Source organism: Mus musculus, chromosome 1 (assembly GCF_000001635.26).
Source record: "Mus musculus strain C57BL/6J chromosome 1, GRCm38.p6 C57BL/6J".
NCBI classification, from domain to species: Eukaryota; Metazoa; Chordata; class Mammalia; order Rodentia; family Muridae; genus Mus; species Mus musculus.
Window position 1 is genome coordinate 150,396,937 of NC_000067.6, and position 19,126 is coordinate 150,416,062.

The window sequence follows — 19,126 nt, forward strand, 5'->3', positions numbered from 1 at the left end:
TTTGTAGACCAGGCTGGCCTCGAACTCAGAAATCCACCTGCCTCTGCCTCCCAAATGCTGGGATTAAAGGCGGGCGCCACCACAGCCCACCTAAAATTTTTGTTTGATTTGATTTCATCAAAAAGGAACACAAGAAGCTCATGATCATAAATAAACGTGAGCTTTTCTCTAGCTGTTTGGTGTATAATTCCTGCAGCTACTTTGGATGCACTACCATTTAAAGAAAGCTCTGTAGACACAGGCGTCTGTGGTGCACAGCCTGAACTGTACTTCTCCAACAAAGCATGATAAGGCTTGCCCAGAAATGGTGCTAAAGAGTATCACGAGGATGTCTCTGATTACTTCTTTTGTGAGGTATTTGTGAAAATAAAGATGAATGTAGACAAAAAGGAGTTCCTTCCTAGGGTGGACAATTGTACTTGAAGTATGTGTATTTGTGTACACAATTATAGAAAATGGTAAGTAAAACAAAATAGAAAATATAGAGTAATGGGTTGGTTTTTTTGTTTTGTTTTTTTCCTTTTATAATGATACAGTTTTTATTTTTGGGGGAGGGCGGGGTTGTTTTTTTGGGTTTTTTTGGTTTTTTCGAGACAGAGTTTCTCTGTATAGCTCTGGCTGTCCTGGAACTCACTCTGTAGACCAGGCTGGCCTCAAACTCAGAAATCCGCCTGCCTCTGCCTCCCAAGTGCTGGGATTAAAGGTGTGCGCCAGCACTGCCCAGCATGATACAGTTTTTAAAATCCTGTTAAATTACCTGTTCGTAGGAACTAGGGAGATGGCTCAAGTAATTAAGAGCACTTGGTGTTCTACATGACCCAAGTTCAGTTCCCAGTTCCTACATCAAGTAACTGACAAGCTCAAGCCCTTCTAAAATTCTAGCTCCTAGGCATCTAAAGCCTTCTGATTCCCTTGGGCACCTGTACGCAAATGGCTTCTACTTAACACAGGCACACATTGCACATAATTTTTAAATTGCCTATACATGATGTAGGGTTTGCTTGTTTCCTCTTTGAAGAAAGGTCTTACTAGATAGACCTGAGGAACCCAAACTCCTTCTAGCTGTAGCTATCCTTGTATCTACCCTGCCTTCCAAGTGCTGGGATTATAAGTGTGAACATCTATGCCTGGCTTTAGATGCTTTCATGAAAGAAATTTTCAAATGTGTATTTTTTTATATAACTATATATTCTAATGACTAGACTTATATATGGGAAGACAAATGTATCATGAATATAAGACAGAGCACAAACTTTTTTTTCTATGTGAAAGGCATGATTCTTAGTGATAAAAAACATGGAACTACAGATATTTATTATAATATATACTGAATGCATTTTATGTAGGTCAAATTACATTATATTTATTGGTCCTGGCCTGCTTGCTTTATTTTATATAAATTTACCTAGAAAATGGAATTTAAAAATTGGCATTGCTAATTTTGCTACAAATTGGGAACAAACTATTTACATGTGATTGTAGCATACTTAAACCTTTTAGTCTGTAATATAGTAAGATCAGAATGTATTTGCACATTTGGAATATGGTCATAAATCAGTATGGACTCCAGTTCTTCATTTTAAAAATGTGTGATGGTAGTAGTTGGGTAAAAGTACAAATTTTAAATTAACATATCTGTGTCCATTACATCCCTTTTGTCTAGATAACCAAGTAAAAGTGTTAACTGAAAAAACCAAAGAACTGGAAACTGCTCAAGACCGTAATCTGGGCATTCAGGTAAAGGCTTTCCAGTAGCTCAGTACTAGTCAACAGAAGGTTAAACGTTCTCATGAAACTGCCAACAAATACATAGAAATGTGTGCATACATACACTTTGAGTTGTTTTTTATTTATCTATTGAATTCCAACAGTAACCCAGCATTCATGGTATTTTGATATACTTGGGAGCTGGGTCACTCTACATTGCTGCCTGTTTCTTTAGAGCCGTGATAAGAATAACAGATTAAATGTGATAGAAAGGGTTGCTACTATGTTGTTTTAATAGAAGAGTGATACCCAGTCTTTAACCATATAGGACTGTACTTTTAAAATTACATTTGATTTAAGACTCAGATTTGTTTTTCAAAACTATGTAAGAAAAACATGCTTTCAGATTCCTTATAGGAGCATAATATACCCAAAATATTTCAGTAAATTAATTTGTAAGGAATATACAGTGTTTTGAGCCCTTTAAAAATTTTAATTTGTTCTTGTTTGGGTTTTGTTTTGTTTGCCTCGGTATTAAAAGAAAACTGTTTTCAGAAAACTTAAAATACGTATTTATATATGGAAAAATAACAGCATGTTCTTGGGTGAAGTGGGTTTGCAAATTAATATAGGCTTTAATGCAAGGTCCTGATACACATTCTAGATTTGATGAAACAGCAACAGAGTGAAGTCTAATCCAGAAGAACTGTGGACACACGAATAGATACAATTTAACAAAACAAAATTGGGGGAGAACTAGGTGTTTAACGGCCCTGTAGGTCAGCTTTCTGTTAGACACTGGGATAAAACATACAACATACTTACTTAGTTATATAAATATAGAGGTCTATTTTCATTGACAATTTTACAGGTTTCTGCCCAAGATCAGTTTGCTGTGTTGTTTTGGGCCAATGGCAAGCCACATAACATGTTAGGGAGATTGGTGGAGGAAACTTCACCACAGAATAGGATGCAAAGAATAGGTAGCAGAGGGTCTGGTGACCCACTTTTTTCTTTAAAGGCACACCCTCGGTGACCTAAAAAAGCCCTTATGATGTTAATAATATCATTTAGCAATAATACCACAGACTAGAACCCAAACTATGGTCCTTAGATGGCCATTTGTGAAGCAGCTGGTTTCTATTGAAAATAAGTAAATAGTCACGTTTGTGAAAACGTTTTAGGTATATTTAGAAGTTAATATACAAGGACACTAGAGAACAAAATATGAAAATTGTTGTTCTAATGAATGATAATGTTGCTTAGAAACACAAAATACAACAGAATGAATATGGAGTACCATAACAGGAAATTGGTTTGGTGGTAGTAGGTTTGGTTTTGGTTATTTATTTATTTATTTATTTATTTTTCTTGGAACTATAAAACTGGAAGACAACAGAGCCAAAACTGTCAGCCTTTGAATTTGACAATGGTCTCTTTAGAAATCACACCAAATGTTTAAGCCATAAGAACAAAATTAATTATGACCATAGCAAACGGAAGACCCTGTGTGCTACAAAGGAAATAAAGCTAAACAGTAGCTACCAGGAATAGGGGGCAGGGGAATATCTGTAAGCCACTTCTCTGACAAAGGCATATATATTACCCAAGTTTTATAAAGAAGTAGTAATAGAAATAAGTAATTTTCTTTGAAAATGGACAAAAGACTTATTTTCAAAGAAGACAGTAATGAGCAGGTATATGAAAAGGTCTCATTTGTTAATTGTAAAAGAAGTAAGAAAAATGCATGAACACACAGTTTGGTGATAACACATGGTTATTATCAAAGATATGTTGTTGCGGGAATACAGAGAAAAGGGAATGGTTCTTATTTCTTGCTGATTGTACATTGCTGATTTATGTGTAGCTTGATACAACCAATGTGAAAAACAATATAGAGGCTCATAAACTAAATATAGAATAACCTAGCAGTCCTTCTTCTGGGTATAATATTCAGAGGAATCTTTACATTGTAAAAGTAGGCATACTCATCTATGTTCATTGCTGCATGGATCAAAGTAGCCAAAAGTTTGAAAACAACCTGTAGTTAGTCATAGACAGCTGGATAAAGAAAATCTGCTTATGTTTACACACAGTATAATATTTGGTCTCAAAAAAATGTTATGTGCCACAAAATGGGCAAATATAGAGAACATCTGAATAAGCCATACACAGAGAAATGATGTGGCTTATCGAAAGTCATCAAAGAAATCAGTCAGGTATTTGGAAACAGATCAAGCTGATTGGCGGGGTGAAGGAAATGCAGGTTGAAGGAACAAATATGTAGAATGAAAAAGTCTCACAAATGTATAGAGGGTTCTAGTTAATAACACTGTATTGTGTTATAACTTGGTGAAATGGATTTTTTTAGCCACTCTGATAAAACAAATGAGATTTATTCACTTAACTATAATGATGATTTGGTATGGTTTTATCTATATATGTTATACACTTTATATATAAACAGTTTTATTTAAAAGCGGTTTCTAAGTGTGAAAGCATTTTAAGGACTTAGAGTGGGTCTGTGCAGATGGCTCAGCACTAAATCACATGCATCAGGCTTGAGAACCGTAGGTTGAATCCTAGAACTCACAAGTGCTTGGTGGGTATGGCTGCCATTTTGTAATTTCAGGGCAGAAGTACTAAGTGATTGCCTGTAGTAGACTATAAAGACAACATGGACTCGCTGTCTTGGTGAGCTCTAGGTTCAGTTGAAACATTACCTCAGTGAATAGAGACCAATCAAGAATTAGCAACATGGCCTTTGGTCCCTGAGCCATGGCTCTGGCTCTCCTTTTGTTCTAAGGGTGGTCTTAAACTTTTTGAGTTAGGGTCTCTTTCTAAAAGTAAATAAATCTTTTTAAAAACTGTTGGAAATAGAGGCAAAAGAAATATGTGTAAATGATTGGTAGGTACATTAATGTTGCTCAGCTTGTAATAGAAAATGTAAAACTTCACATTTGAAGTTTAACATTCTTTACATAAAAATATGCATATGAGCCATTAAGTCTGTTTATAATAGATGACTTCTTTCAGGTGATAAGGAAACTGCTACAAGAAAAATACATGCAAAGGAAGTATATTATAAGTAATGAAAGCATAAAATGTTTGTAGTAACAGGAAAATGCAGGTTAAAGCAATAGTAAGATAATTGTGTTTCACTTCCATGTGTTGACATGTTACACCCAGCTTGTTCTAAATGCTTAGTTGTTGGTTAACTGGTTGGTATCGTTGCTTATGACTCTAAAAGCCTCGTAAGGAAACTCTCAAGAAGTAATTTGAACCCAAACACAAATGTGTGATAGTTCCCACAATTGGTTTTTGAAGACATGCAAATTATCTATTACATAGCCAAATATAAAGGCTATGTAAATAATTGGGGCACTTCGGTGTAATGAGTGACATGCATTCATAAGCCTAGGGAAAATTAATTTAAAACTCAGAAATAGAGGTGTTACGATTAAAAGTATTTTTTAGTTTGTTGATACCCAAGTTATAAGGAAAGAAAGCATTTTTTAAGTAACTGCTAATGTTAGTTGAATTGATGATTCAAGTACCTGTATTGATTGTTTAACTTACATTCTTGAACTTGGTGTTTCTTGATATGACAGAGCCAGTTTACAAGAGCAAAGGAAGAGTTAGAAGCTGAAAAAAGAGATTTAATCAGAACCAATGAGAGGTTATCTCAGGAAGTTGAATATTTAACAGGTATGAAAAAAATAACTGTGCCTTTAACTGCATTCTTTGTTATTGTTGGTGCTAGGAGTTGCTTCTGATGTTATATTTCTTTGTTCTGTTTCTTTAGTGTGGAAGTTCGGTTTAAAAATACTGTTGTTCCTTCCGTATACATATCGCTAGCCATTATTAAGATGTTGGCCAGGTATCACGTCACCTGCCTTTTAATCCCAGTACTCAGGATTCGGTGACAGGCAGATCTGAGTTCAAGGCCAGCCTATTTTATATAGCTTTAGGGTAGCCTGGGCTACATAGAGAAACCCTGTCTTAAAAATAAATAAAAGAATAAATCAAACTAGAGAATGGGAAGCTTACCTGACTGCACACTGAAAAAAACACCCTCCCTCAGCAACCACTGTCAGTACTTCCGGGATAGGTAAGCATTGTGGACCCCACACCCTTCCGAGATGGGATTGGCGGGCTCAGTGTCTTGCAAGTGTGGCCCAGGTAACACATGTTCATGTTGCAGTGAGTTCATAAGTGGGAGCAAGTGTAGTTAAATTCACTGGACAGTGAAAAGAAGCCACGAGAAGGTTAGCAGAGGTCAGAGTATAGACATAGACTCTCTATGAAGAAGGCTATTTGCAGAAAAAGGAAGGAGATATGGGGGAACACTGGACAAAAACTACTAAAGTTCATTACAGTGGTATAAAAGGGTCTTAAACAGAAAAAATATTGAATTTAGGAGACAGGAATATAAAATGTATCACCATACTATGATATATTTGTCAAAAATGAGTTTTAAATAGTTAGTGATACTTGTCTTTGGGCTTTTTTAAAAATTTAATTTCTGTAAATAGGAAAATGTTCACATGTTTATGTTGTATAGTAATACACAGCTTGGAATTTGATTTTTTAGAAGAGAGTGACATTGGAATGTTTGCTGATTGTGTTGATTACCTGGCTGGTGGTAATTAGGATTAAATGAATTAGTTTCATAAAAACACGGTTATTGGAGAACAGAAAAATATTAAATGATTACATTTTTAATGGACAATTTTTATATTATAACCTTTTAACTTAAATGGTTATAATAAAATACAAAGATTTTAAATAGAAATTTAGTTTGTAATTATGACAGAAGCAAGCTAAAACAGGGAGTTGAAAAGCACTTACTTTGTGTTAAAGGTTTGTTTCTAATAACATATTTTGTTACTTAGTTTCTGTGAGTGTTAGCTCCTCATTATTTTCAAATGCTCACTCTCATCCTCCTTTCTAGAGGATGTTAAACGTCTAAATGAAAAACTTAAAGAAAGCAATACGACGAAGGGTGAACTTCAGTTAAAGCTGGATGAACTTCAAGCTTCTGATGTTGCTGTGAAGGCAAGTAATATTGGTTCCCAATAAATGCAGACTGAAATGCCTAAGGATCTACTTGTTACTGTATTTTGTGTTACCTTAACAGTCTAATTTCTACTCTGAAATAAAAGATCATGTATCCCTGAGCTACATTTATTTAAAAATAGTTAAATATTATTTTAAAATTTTCTTTTTAGTATCGAGAAAAACGCTTAGAACAAGAAAAGGAATTGCTACACAATCAAAATTCATGGCTGAACACAGAGTTGAAAACCAAAACTGATGAGCTGTTGGCTCTAGGAAGAGAAAAAGGAAATGAAATTCTGGAACTTAAGTGTAATCTTGAAAACAAAAAAGAAGAGGTGAGTAGTAAATGTGCCTTGCTTACGGTGGAGGTGGCCTTTGTACATCAATAAGTAACACACCTCCTCAGTTACAAAACGTGTGTTGCATGTGACAGCAGAGCTCCACTTTAACCTAGGGGAATGTTTGGAGGAATTTGTAATGACTTTTTAATACCACCCACTCTAATATTAAACCTTTCTTTCCAAAGATATGTTTAAGAAGTAGACCTGTTTTTGTGAATTATGTTCAAACACATTTCTCCATCGGTTGATTTTGACTTAGAGTACACTTAATTTTGCATTGTATGACAATGCAAACTTAAAGTACAAGGACAGCATCAGGCTAATGAACTCCTGTTTATTTAGTTTCCTTTTTTGGTCAGTCTTGTCAATTTGGAGAAACAGTAAACCCAGAGCCTTTGCTCCTCTTTCTGTTACTATAGAGAGATGTAAGTTCAGTTGAATGGTCTGTTTTCTTGTTACTCTTACGGAAGTGAGACATTTGGTGCACTGAGTGGTTGCATGCAGACATTAAGAGACTGCAATACATGATTACTATGGTAATTCATAACAAGGCCATTTAAAATCAAAGAAAGAAATGAGCATCAAGTAAAGGTTGACCTGTAAGAAGTCTCTCCGTGTTTTAACCTTGTAGTTTCTACAGTACCACCTATGTTTACCCTGGGGTATCAGGAGCTGCTGTTAACACACTTCATTGTGTAGATCAGAGTCCACGGTAGTCATCTTACCTAAAATAACTTTTGACTAAGAGCTTGAAAAATGTTTTTGGATCAGGACTAATCTTTTCAGTAGAGTCCGTTACAATAGTTAATGTTCAACAGATTTCTGATTGTAACCTAATTTATAACTATGGCAAGGGAAGTATTCTACAGAGGAACCATTTAAAGCATGTACTCCTGCTGGAAAACTGTAACAATGTCAGGTTTGTGAGTGGAACAACAGTACCATGAAAATTTCTCAACGTTAACCTTATTTTCCAATCATTGAGATACTGAGTTGCCTGGATACAGTTGATCATTGTTAAATCTTTCTTAGATAAAAATGCATCCTAAGGGTCCAAACCAAATAATTCCCTGTGGAATCATTCACTACAGGATGACATGATGATAATATGGAAGCATTTTTAGTTTCAACACAGTGCTCTAATTGGTAATGACAGTAGAATTAGAATTAAAAGTTTATCTGTTTATGGTTAAAATTATCTTTCATTTGAGTTTTCTTCAATTCTGGACATAATTTAACTGAACTGTTGTCTGTAGTTTTTGCCACTTTGAACTTTTAACGAGGAGTTTTTTTTTTTTTTCTTTTTTATGAGTGAATCTAAAAGCCTAAAACCTATATAAAAACCTAAAGCTTGTCTAAAGGTTCAGGAATGTAATTTGAACGAATTAGTAATCATTTGGAATATCTGTTTGTCATGTGGTAAACTAGAGTATGTCTAAGATCACACAAGGATTTGTATTTGACATAGCATATCCAGTGTTCACCTAAGCTGGCTGAAGATGGTGTCAATTATAAAATCTTATTATGCATGAATAGAGATATGGCCTATGGAGAAGAGGAAAAAGAACAAAGGTTCTGTGGCAGAGAATTCTTGTTGCATCATCTCCAAGGCCCAAGATGTTACTTCCTTCTGAGGAAGTAAGTGAGGTTTACTGTGAGCGTATAGAGTGGACAAGCGCTCTCAGACATCTAGAACCGCTCTCTTAAAAGAAGCCCTGCAGTTTTTCCACAGTGTAGGTGGTAAGGAACTTGGTATGGGCCTCCAACAAGGTTCAGGAGTCTTCTGAGATGATTTTCAAGAGACTATGTCCAGGTCATACACTGTGAAAGGACTAGCTGCCATCATGAAGTGATGGATTGTGTCTGCTTTCTTTCACCAAATAACAGTAGTCTGATCTTATATTATCTGAAACTTGTACTTTTATGAGAATCTTTTTGGTGAATTTCTCAAAAGTAAACCATTTTTGAGTTATATCTACTATCTGAACTAGAGGTGGTCTTTCTCCTGCTGCTGGGGACCAAGCACTCTCCGTGGCATTGCCTGTATGAAGCTAGAGCTCCATTGGTAAAGGGCACAGTGGTGTAGTCAAGTGCCTTTTTTGGCCCCTCTCTGCTCTTTCAGAGATCGTTGTAGGTAGACTTCAGATTCCACTGGACTTTTAAACTACATACTCAATAGACACAGTGGACAGGAGGAATATTGTGGAGGCTGGAATATATGCTAAAGGAATTTCACCACATTGCATGATGATGATGACAGAGGAATAAGGTCTTATTAATCATAAACATATTTTCTTAGTCATGCCTATATGTTATAAATTTCCATTTTTTGGAGGGGATATATTTTACTTTTGACAGTATAAACTTCATATCAAATGATCTCAGGTGTTATGAGTCTTTCCTCATTTGTTTATAGGTTCTGAGACTGGAAGAACAGATGAATGGCTTGAAAACATCAAATGAACATCTTCAGAAACATGTAGAGGATTTGTTGACAAAATTAAAAGAGGTATATGGTGACCTCTTAAAAATATTTTTGTTGTTTTGATTTTGTTGTGGTGGTGGTTTGGTTTAGTTTGGTCTCCCTGGGCTGGCCTTAAGGCTTGCAGTATAGCCATGGATAGTCTTGAACTCTTAAACCTCCTATTTCCACCTCCAGAGGTCTGGGATTAGAGGTGTACTCCTATCACACTGGTTTTTATACACACTAGTCAAGATTCTACTAGTGGAGCTATGTGCCAGTCCCTCAAATAAGTTTCACTTACAAAATTATGAAAGCATGTATATTTGTGTTACTTGGCAAAATATTGTCAAATATTTTTGTTTTTGTTATTTTTAGATAATATCTTTCTATGTTTTCCAGAATGGATGGGCCCCACTTCTTTAGCCCTCAAGCTGGCTTCAAATTCTTACTCCTTCTCAGTTCATTAATGATAGGATTGTAAGCCTATACTACCATACCTGTCTGAGACCATGTTCTCATCTTTCTCCATAAAACAACCAGAGTGGCTCCAAATATTTTCTAAGCTGATAGAATCATAAACAGCAGTTAACATGTTTTAGACAAAGTACTAAGTACAAAACCAGTGTGATTTCATTTTATTTTGTTATTTTGCTTGATAGGTACTATATGATTTTCAAAGTAATTTACTATCAGAAATCAGTTCCATTTGTAGTCTTTACAAAAGGAACTTTCTGTCTTGATGTTTCATACATATCTTAAATATTCAAGCTGTACTTGCTGGTATATACATATAAAGTTGAGCTTTTACTTTGTTTTTAGGCCAAAGAACAGCAGGCCAGTATGGAAGAGAAATTCCACAATGAGTTAAATGCTCACATAAAGCTCTCTAATCTCTACAAGGTACGTCCTCCGGCACACACGTTAGTCCGTCTCCTGGCGTTGGAGTACTGCCTGGTGCTGACTTTGTGATTACCTTTCAGAGCGCTGCTGATGACTCAGAGGCAAAGAGTAATGAGCTAACCCGGGCAGTGGACGAGCTGCACAAACTGCTCAAAGAAGCAGGAGAAGGTAGGACTTAGAGTGCGAGGAGGTGGTTTTGTTGTACATTTCTTCAAATTTATTTCAAATTTCTTCAAAACTGATTTAATTTAAAATAAGGATTGGCTTTAACTGGGACAAAATTTCATGGAGAGAAGAAAAAGCCTAGGCTAAGAAGATTGGAATTATATTTTAAAGCAAGTAGTGTATTTGAAAATAGAGATGCTAAGTTGGTGGTGTTTTCCTCCTTCGTCTTAGATATTCTGGGTGCTCTCTTACACTGTCAGTCTGTGTGTGAGCGTGTTTAGTCAGTCATCCATACACTGTGTTAAATACAAATCCGAATGTAATCTTAGAGATGCTGGCCTCAGGGATTCCAAGTGACTATTCGTTCAAGTTACATACCTGGACCTTCATAAGCTTTAGGCTTCTAGGTGGGTTGTAGGCTCATAGATTCAGGAATGTTTCCTTGTTGAAATTTCGAACTAGCAGAAACTACAGCTTTGCTAGTTAAACTGAAGAAAACTCAAGGAAATAACATTTTAAGCATATGTAGATAAACTTAACATCTAAAGAATTGGTACCAGGATCCATCAAGAATACTTAAAGATCCTCAGTTCTCTTACTTAAAGTGATCTAGCCTAAAGCTTATGAAGGTACACATCTGCCTGTCTCTCTTACCTCAGCTGTAGGCTAGTCACAGTACTTAATGCAGTGTAAGTAGCCCCTGCTTTATGGTTTGGGGGATGGTGTGAAAGTGGCCCTGCATTTTCAGTACAGATACTACTTTTTTATCTGATTACTTTCAAGCCACCGCTGAATCTAACAGGTGGGATCAGGGAAATGGAAGGTCAACAGTGTCTAGAATCTTTATCTTTATCTTTTCTATTCTTTTTTTTTCTGTCTTAAACTAAAGGACAAAATTGATTCCGAAGATGTACATAGTGGTCATTCTCTGTTATTCATACTCTCTTGTGGTTTTCTTGGTGAGAAATATTAAAAAAGAGCCTCGACTAGACTCATCAGACTGGAACATTTAAAGGCTGACAAGTAGAGCCAGGCTTTGAGTGATAATAGTCATTAAGCGTAGCCTCTAGGATTTAATGTCTCCAGAAGGAAAGATTCTTAGTGTTTTAATTAATAAACTGCAATATTTTAATGATGGCTTTCAATATTCTGTCTTTTAAAATGCTTAGCCAACAAAACAATACAAGATCATCTTCTACAAGTGGAAGAATCTAAAGATCAGATGGAAAAAGAAATGCTTGAGAAAATAGGAAAATTGGAGAAGGAATTAGAGAATGCAAATGACCTGCTTTCTGCTACAAAACGTAAAGGTGTGACTAAGATACTTGCTACCTGTTCATTCCTTGAGCTGCTCGAACATATCTATGCTGCAATAGAAAAACTTGATTATTTGAAAAATAATATACTATAAGTCTTTACAGCATCATCAGATATAAATGCCATTTGACCACAATATTATTAATTCCTAGAACAGTTATTTGTAATTGTTGTGTGGTTGCCATATTTGTGATATATTTGCAATATAATAAGTAAAAAATACATTTAATGTCACTATTCCTTCACTTTAAATATTTATTAGTGGCTTGCAGTTTTGCAAAAACGCAAAAAAAAAAATTGTGTTTGCACAGGAGCTATATTGTCTGAAGAAGAGCTTGCAGCCATGTCTCCCACCGCAGCAGCTGTAGCTAAAATTGTAAAGCCTGGCATGAAATTAACTGAGGTAAGAATGATACTAGATCATGTTTCATTGTTACTGAAGTACTCAGGGGTCTTATCTTCCCCTCCCCCAATTTATGTAATTACCTGGTAATTAGCAGGCAATTTTTTAAAGAGGCTTTCTTTGGCCAGTGAGGCACTTCCATGAGTAAAACACTTGAGCTGGCATTCTCATCAACATATTCCTGTCCTCAAAGCCTGTGTTAAGAGAAGCAGCTCACAGACGTTATCATCTGACTCTGCATACACACGGGAGCACGCACCTGCACTCATAGATACATTTTTCACACACATCAGTAATGTTTTAAAAATAAAAGGACAGGGGTGCTGGGTTGAAGAGGTGCCTCAGTGGTTAAAGTACCTACTGCTCTTTAGAGGTCCCAAGTGCAATTCCCAGTACCCACGTCCTGCAGTTCATAGCAGCCTTCCCCACCCTCTGGCCTCCTCATGTACCTTTGCTCAAATGAACATAGTCATGTGCCCCCTGCCACCCCACACACACACACATATAAATAAGTCTAAACAAGAAATGAACTTTTTAACTGTTAAGTAGTTATATGTGGCAAATAACTACTTACAAATAACAAATACTTTTATGTAAGTGGTATGTTCATTATGAGCCTCCATAAACTACATACTCCTGTCATTACACTTCAACTTAGTGAAATGACCACCTTTTCCATTCCCAGCTATATAATGCTTATGTGGAAACTCAGGATCAGTTGCTTTTGGAAAAACAAGAAAATAAAAGGATTAATAAGTATCTGGATGAGATAGTAAAAGAAGTGGAAGCCAAAGCACCGATTTTGAAACGCCAGCGCGAAGAGTATGAGCGTGCACAGAAAGCTGTGGCCAGTCTTTCTGCAAAGCTTGAGCAAGCTATGAAGGTTGGTTCATTTCTCAACTTGACCTTTAGGCACAGCTACTACTGAATCATCTTGTACTGGCTACTTTTCTCATAACACTCTTTGCACTAGAAAAGCTTGAGGCTTTCACTCCCACGATGACAAATTCTGACTTTGACTCAGCTAAATTGTGAGAGTCTCTTACATATGTTAAGGTGATTGAGAGGGAAATCTTCTTGGACCACTCTTCAAATATTCTCATAGTGCATTAGAATGTTGGCTAATTTAGCATAACCATTTTTTTTCTTAGAGGGTTTGATAAGCCTGTCTAGAATAATCATAGCTTGATATTAGGTCACAGATTTTTACATCAATTCAAAATTTAGCCTGCCTTAGTATGCATTACTTTATAATAGCTCCTTTGCCATGTTAAAGGTTGCACGTTCGTGACTACCCTTTTGCTATCAGAGGGTATGTTTTACTTAATGATGTAAGAGTTTATACTCTAATTTACCTTTATGGTACAGCTTTTTACAGAGAAGTCTTGAAGATTTAAGAGAATTTTATTGAGGAAATGTAGATAAATACATTTATATCTCCTATTAACTGATATGTTTTTTTCTTGGAGAATTTGAGTAAATTGTATCCTTAATTCTGAATTAAATCTTCTGTTATAATATAGAAGCCGCTGACATTGAGAAGTAGCTAATAAAGTGTTTTACAGCAGTGTAACTTTACTCATTGTGCCCTAAGGGACTGTTGGCAATCTGACAAATTAATCTTGTATTTCTATTTTCAGAGAGGTCTCTTGGGACCAATTAGATCTTTTAAGTTTCTCTGTTAATAGGATATTGCCTTGATCTTCTTGGTATGTGAAGTGCATGTCGTTAGTTAAATGGCAGATAGACATCAATTAGAATAGCAGCTTTCAACTTATAAAACAGTTTGTTCCTTCACTGTCAAAGAATAATAAAAGGGCTTAATGGTCATTTCTTCATTTTTTTTTAATAACTGGCATTTTCTATCCACAACATGAATAATGTGTTTTCTAGTGTAAATCTTCAGCTCTTAATTTGTAGGGTTCTAATCGCAATCCCACTGCATCTACTTTGCATCTTAATTCACCTTGTTTGTACTTAGTAGGTTTATGAGTGCTGTCTTTTCTGACTATTTCTATACTTCTATTTTCACGTTTCCTCTTGCACCTACACATAGCTTCTTAAAGGTGTATGAACTAACGAGATATATTTAAAAGTATATGAAAATAACTACGAACCTAAATATGCATAAATTGGAAATAGAACACAGATTTCCCTTTAATCCATCTGATCTTGTGCTAATGGGAGGGTTCTCAAAACTCCACCTCAAACTATGGATACTGCAGAGCTCACCTACTAAGTGGGTACTGTTTTGGTTGCTGCTTCTTTGCAAATTGCCACAGACTTTTAATGAAGTCTTCTGTGTCTTACCCAGCATATTTAGTTTTGACATCTCAAGTGTTTCAGTCTAACTGTGATTACCATTGATCCTTCTGATCATGATTCTGGGGTCATTTGGAAATGCACTGGGAATTTGATACTTATTTTTGCATAGTTGTATTTGACAACTTGTTAAGGGTAGAAAATGCTTTTTATTGTCATATATATATATATATATATATATATATATATATATATATATATATATATATACACATACACTATATTTCTATTATTATTTATATCCTGGGTGACACTGAGTTTTCCCTTGTGTTTATATTTTAAAGGAGATTCAGCGATTGCAGGAGGACACTGATAAAGCCAACAAACATTCATCGGTACTTGAAAGGGACAATCAGAGAATGGAAATACAAATAAAAGACCTTTCGCAACAGGTTAGGACATTTTGTGTGATTTCCAGTTTCTTTGTGATGCTTGAGTCTGCATCTTATGTCTCACGACGTCTCTTCTAGGAAAGGCGTATGTATTCTCGTCCTGTAGCACTTACATACCATCTTGTCACTGTCTTCCCAGAGATTTTTGATTGATTTTCACATTGTTGGTGACATTTGTAATAAGTACACAAACAATTGAAACAGGAAGCGTTTTTTTGTTGTTGTTCCCCATGTCCTAAGAGTGTAACCAGTGTTAGCAAGTTGGCGTGTATGTGTTTCATGCCATTCATGTATCAGTAAGTACATATCTGAATATATAAGTGTGTTTTTGTTAAAATTAGGTTACACTATGCATTACTCACTACTGCTATTTCTTGAGAAGGGGACTTGAACAACCCTTCCTCATCTTTCTGGGTGCTGGGATTTTAGGTGCACACCACCATGTCTGCTCTTCCTCTACCTGCCATATAAAACAAGCACTAAATAAGTTACTTGTAGTTTCATGTTAAAAAAATAGCCATTATTCTGAAATTGTATTTTTCTACTTTCTGTAAGTTTTCTTTATATTAAAAGTAACTATTTCAGCTGGGCAGTGGTGGCATGCTCCTTTATCCCAGCACTTGGGAGGCAGAGGCAAGTAGATTTCTGAGTTCAAGGCCAGCCTGGTCTACAAAGTGAGCTCCAGGACAGCCAGGGCTATACAGAGAAAGAAACCCTGTCTGGAAAAACCAAAAATTTTTTTTTTTTAAAGCTATTTCGTTAAAATCTTTTCTTAGATTTTTTTTTTTTTTAGCATTAAAGTGATAGATTTTGATGTTTTTAAAAATACTATATATTAGCTTTGGTTGGTTGGGTTTTATAACATTAAATTTTTGTTTCTAGATAAGAGTGCTCTTGATGGAACTTGAAGAAGCCAGGGGTAACCATGTAATTCGGGATGAGGAGGTCAGCTCTGCTGACATCAGTAGTTCGTCTGAAGTGATTTCGCAGCACCTAGTATCTTACAGGAACATCGAAGAGCTTCAGCAGCAGAATCAGCGTCTGCTATTCGCTCTTCGAGAACTTGGGGAAACCAGGGAACGAGAAGAGCAAGAGACAACTTCCTCTAAGTAAGCAGTGACCATGGCAGTGACCATGGCTAAGCACTGGGTACTGGGCTTAGTGTGTCCTTAGAGATGCTGGGTAATGGAGGTGCTTAGGGAAACTGAGCAACGATTCTATGGAATTATTTTTAATAAGGCGGTAAACTTCCGTTTAATATGACTAGTGCTAAAATAGGTAAACTTGGCAGACTTCATTTAAGTTTCAAGAAAGAAGTCTTCATGGAAAAGAGTCTGTCTGAGCATTACTCAAGCACAGTACAGAGGTTTTATAAAGACAGTGTGTTAGGGAAGGAAGAGTGGCATTGACTGCAAGAAGATTATGTGTCAGTAGGCTTGATGCTGAGAAAGTAAGTTTTCCAGATGCTACTAATGAGTACAAGTACTTAAGTCTTCTATGGTGGGAGTTTTAAGAAGGAACAGAATAAAGAGCATGAAAATAGTCAGCATGAAGGTAGACGGTGTTTGAATGATTTATAATAGACACTGTACTCCCCTCTGAACACAGACCTACAAAGACTTTTATTTTCTGCAGGATTGCTGAACTTCAGCATAAACTTGAGAACTCTCTCGCTGAACTGGAACAGCTCCGTGAGTCACGACAACATCAGATGCAGCTTGTTGATTCCATAGTGCGTCAGCGTGACATGTACCGAATTTTATTGTCACAAACAACAGGAATGGCCATTCCCTTACAAGGTAGATTTTTATGTAACTACAGGACAATATTTTGGAAGTGAACTGGTGAATAGGTTTTTTGACAAAAGCAGTTGCTACTCTAATTTGGAAATTGACTTCAGCTATTGTGTGTGACTGATTGTAACATTGATTTTTAGGTGTCATTTTGACACTACTAAGAAAAAAAATATTGTTAAAAACCATACTTTTTAGACTTAGTGAATTACATGGTTTGTTTTTCTTGTTTTAGTACTTTAATTTGTAATACATTGCATCTAATTTAAAAAATGAACAATTTTTCCCTTTTTTTTCTTGCATTTTATTTCTGTGTGTGCTTGTGTATGTGCATGCATAAAGGCTACTGTGTGTGTGAGGTCAGGGTAACTAGTGGGAGTTGGTTTTCTCCTGACAGCGTGTGGCTCCCAGGGATCAGACTCGGCTTACTGGGCACCTTTTCCCACTGAGCTATCAAGCTTTAATAGTTTTTAATATTTCCATTCTCTGATAGGTCTAGTAACACTTTACTTTCTACTTCTTAATTTAGTAGTGATGCTTTTGCAAATAATCCTTAAAACTGATTTATGAAAGCACGCAAAAACATCTTATTTGTCTTTTTTATTTTTCTGAAGCTTCAAGTTTAGATGATATTTCTCTTCTCTCAACTCCAAAACGTTCAAGTACATCACAGACTGTTTCCACTCCTGCTCCGGAACCCGTCATTGACTCCACAGAGGCTATAGAAGCAAAGGCTGCCCTTAAACAGGTAAAGACTATACCTAGTTAAAGTCATGGGTTAGTTATACCTAGTTAAAGTCATGGGTTAGTTTCAAGTTGAGTTTTTGGGGAAAATAGTATCGTCTAATGATCTTCAATGTTTAGTTGCAGGAAATCTTTGAGAACTATAAAAAAGAAAAAATAGACAGTGAGAAACTTCAAAATGAGCAGCTAGAGAAACTTCAAGAGCAAGTCACAGACCTGCGCTCACAAAACACCAAAATTTCTACTCAGCTAGATTTTGCTTCTAAACGGTAAATTTTCTTTTGTTTGGGAATTAATGCCATTAAATGTTGCACTCACAGTGTTCTGACCAGTCAGGTCCCAGAGCTAATTTACACCGGTGTTGCTTTTTTCTATGTAGTGTGTTCTAAGATGAGAGACTGTAACCTTCATTCCTTAACATTGGCTGCGAATTCTCCTGTTCAGGGCCAGGAGTGAAAGATAACGAGGTTCTCTGTCCTCGGATTGAGAGACGTTGTTTCTGGAGCTCTTTCTGAAGAGGTGGGAAGGGGGAATTGTTTGAGACAGGGTCTTACAGTATAGCTCTGGGTAGCATAGAACTCAGTCAGTAGACTAGGCTAGACTCAAACTGGTGGCAGCCCTGCCTGAGCCTCCCAGTGCCCATAATGGGTTTGTGTTGCGGGAAATATTAAAAAAGGAACTGGCACATTCCCACACATGTGCCTGCAACTCTTGTACCCTCTGTGGGCCCACCGGCTCTGTCTACCTGCCAACTCTCCGGTGCTCCCAAATTCCTCTCGCTGCTACGCAACAACCATCCACCCCACAATCATATCACCACACCCATGTACCTGTTAGAATCTCTTAAAGCTTATAGCTGGCCAATCAGATTTATGTATCAATAAATTTTCAGCTTACAAGATGCCAATACAGTAATTTCAGAACCAGTTGATAATGATAAAAGCTTTATCCCAATCTTTCTAACCTTATGATATCATAACTACCTGTGGCTGGTTAAAGCCATGCTGGTTCATGTCTGCCTCCATCTTGGCCTTCCCCTTCTCTCCCTGAGATGCTCTGTCATTCCAGCTCCATCCACCTTTGCCCTGTCCAATCACAGGCCTCCTGCTGCCCTAATGTAATTGGACAGGGAAAATCTTGCAACAGGTTTGTATCTCTCACTGTATACCCGCGGGTAGCCTGATAAGCAGTAGACAGGTCTAGCCTCAAACTTATGGCAATTCTGCCTCAGCAATGCTAGTATTGTGAGTGTGTGGTGCCATGGCTATCATTTCTGGAGCCTTTCCTTCATGTGCTTGTTAGTTTAGATACTTAAATTACATTGTCATTATTTTCAATATGAATTTTTAATAAGTTATTCAATGAAATATTTACTTATTTATAATTTCAATTTTAACTGGTAAATAAGGGTAGTATAGAAAGTTGCACATTATTACACAAGCCACTTTCTAATTTTAATCATGTGAAATTAAGTTTCTGTGAAATTCTTCAAAGACCTAAGAACTGGTCATCTTTAT

At 36.3% G+C, this 19,126-nt stretch overlaps 1 protein-coding gene across 2 annotated transcripts in view; it reads left to right on the forward strand.

Moving 5' to 3' along the window:
* Nucleotides 1-19,126, forward strand: part of Tpr (translocated promoter region, nuclear basket protein) — a 57,134-nt gene that overhangs the window by 4,135 nt on the left and 33,873 nt on the right. For both annotated transcript variants that reach the window (XM_006529065.3, NM_133780.3), the window contains exons 4-18: nt 1,664-1,737; nt 5,319-5,415; nt 6,662-6,765; nt 6,939-7,103; nt 9,526-9,618; nt 10,393-10,473; nt 10,554-10,641; nt 11,808-11,948; nt 12,267-12,358; nt 13,044-13,241; nt 14,965-15,072; nt 15,955-16,181; nt 16,708-16,871; nt 17,480-17,613; nt 17,730-17,878. In XM_006529065.3, the coding sequence (XP_006529128.1) occupies nt 1,664-1,737; nt 5,319-5,415; nt 6,662-6,765; nt 6,939-7,103; nt 9,526-9,618; nt 10,393-10,473; nt 10,554-10,641; nt 11,808-11,948; nt 12,267-12,358; nt 13,044-13,241; nt 14,965-15,072; nt 15,955-16,181; nt 16,708-16,871; nt 17,480-17,613; nt 17,730-17,878 (1,915 nt within the window). The remainder of the gene's footprint in view (nt 1-1,663; nt 1,738-5,318; nt 5,416-6,661; nt 6,766-6,938; nt 7,104-9,525; nt 9,619-10,392; nt 10,474-10,553; nt 10,642-11,807; nt 11,949-12,266; nt 12,359-13,043; nt 13,242-14,964; nt 15,073-15,954; nt 16,182-16,707; nt 16,872-17,479; nt 17,614-17,729; nt 17,879-19,126) is intronic.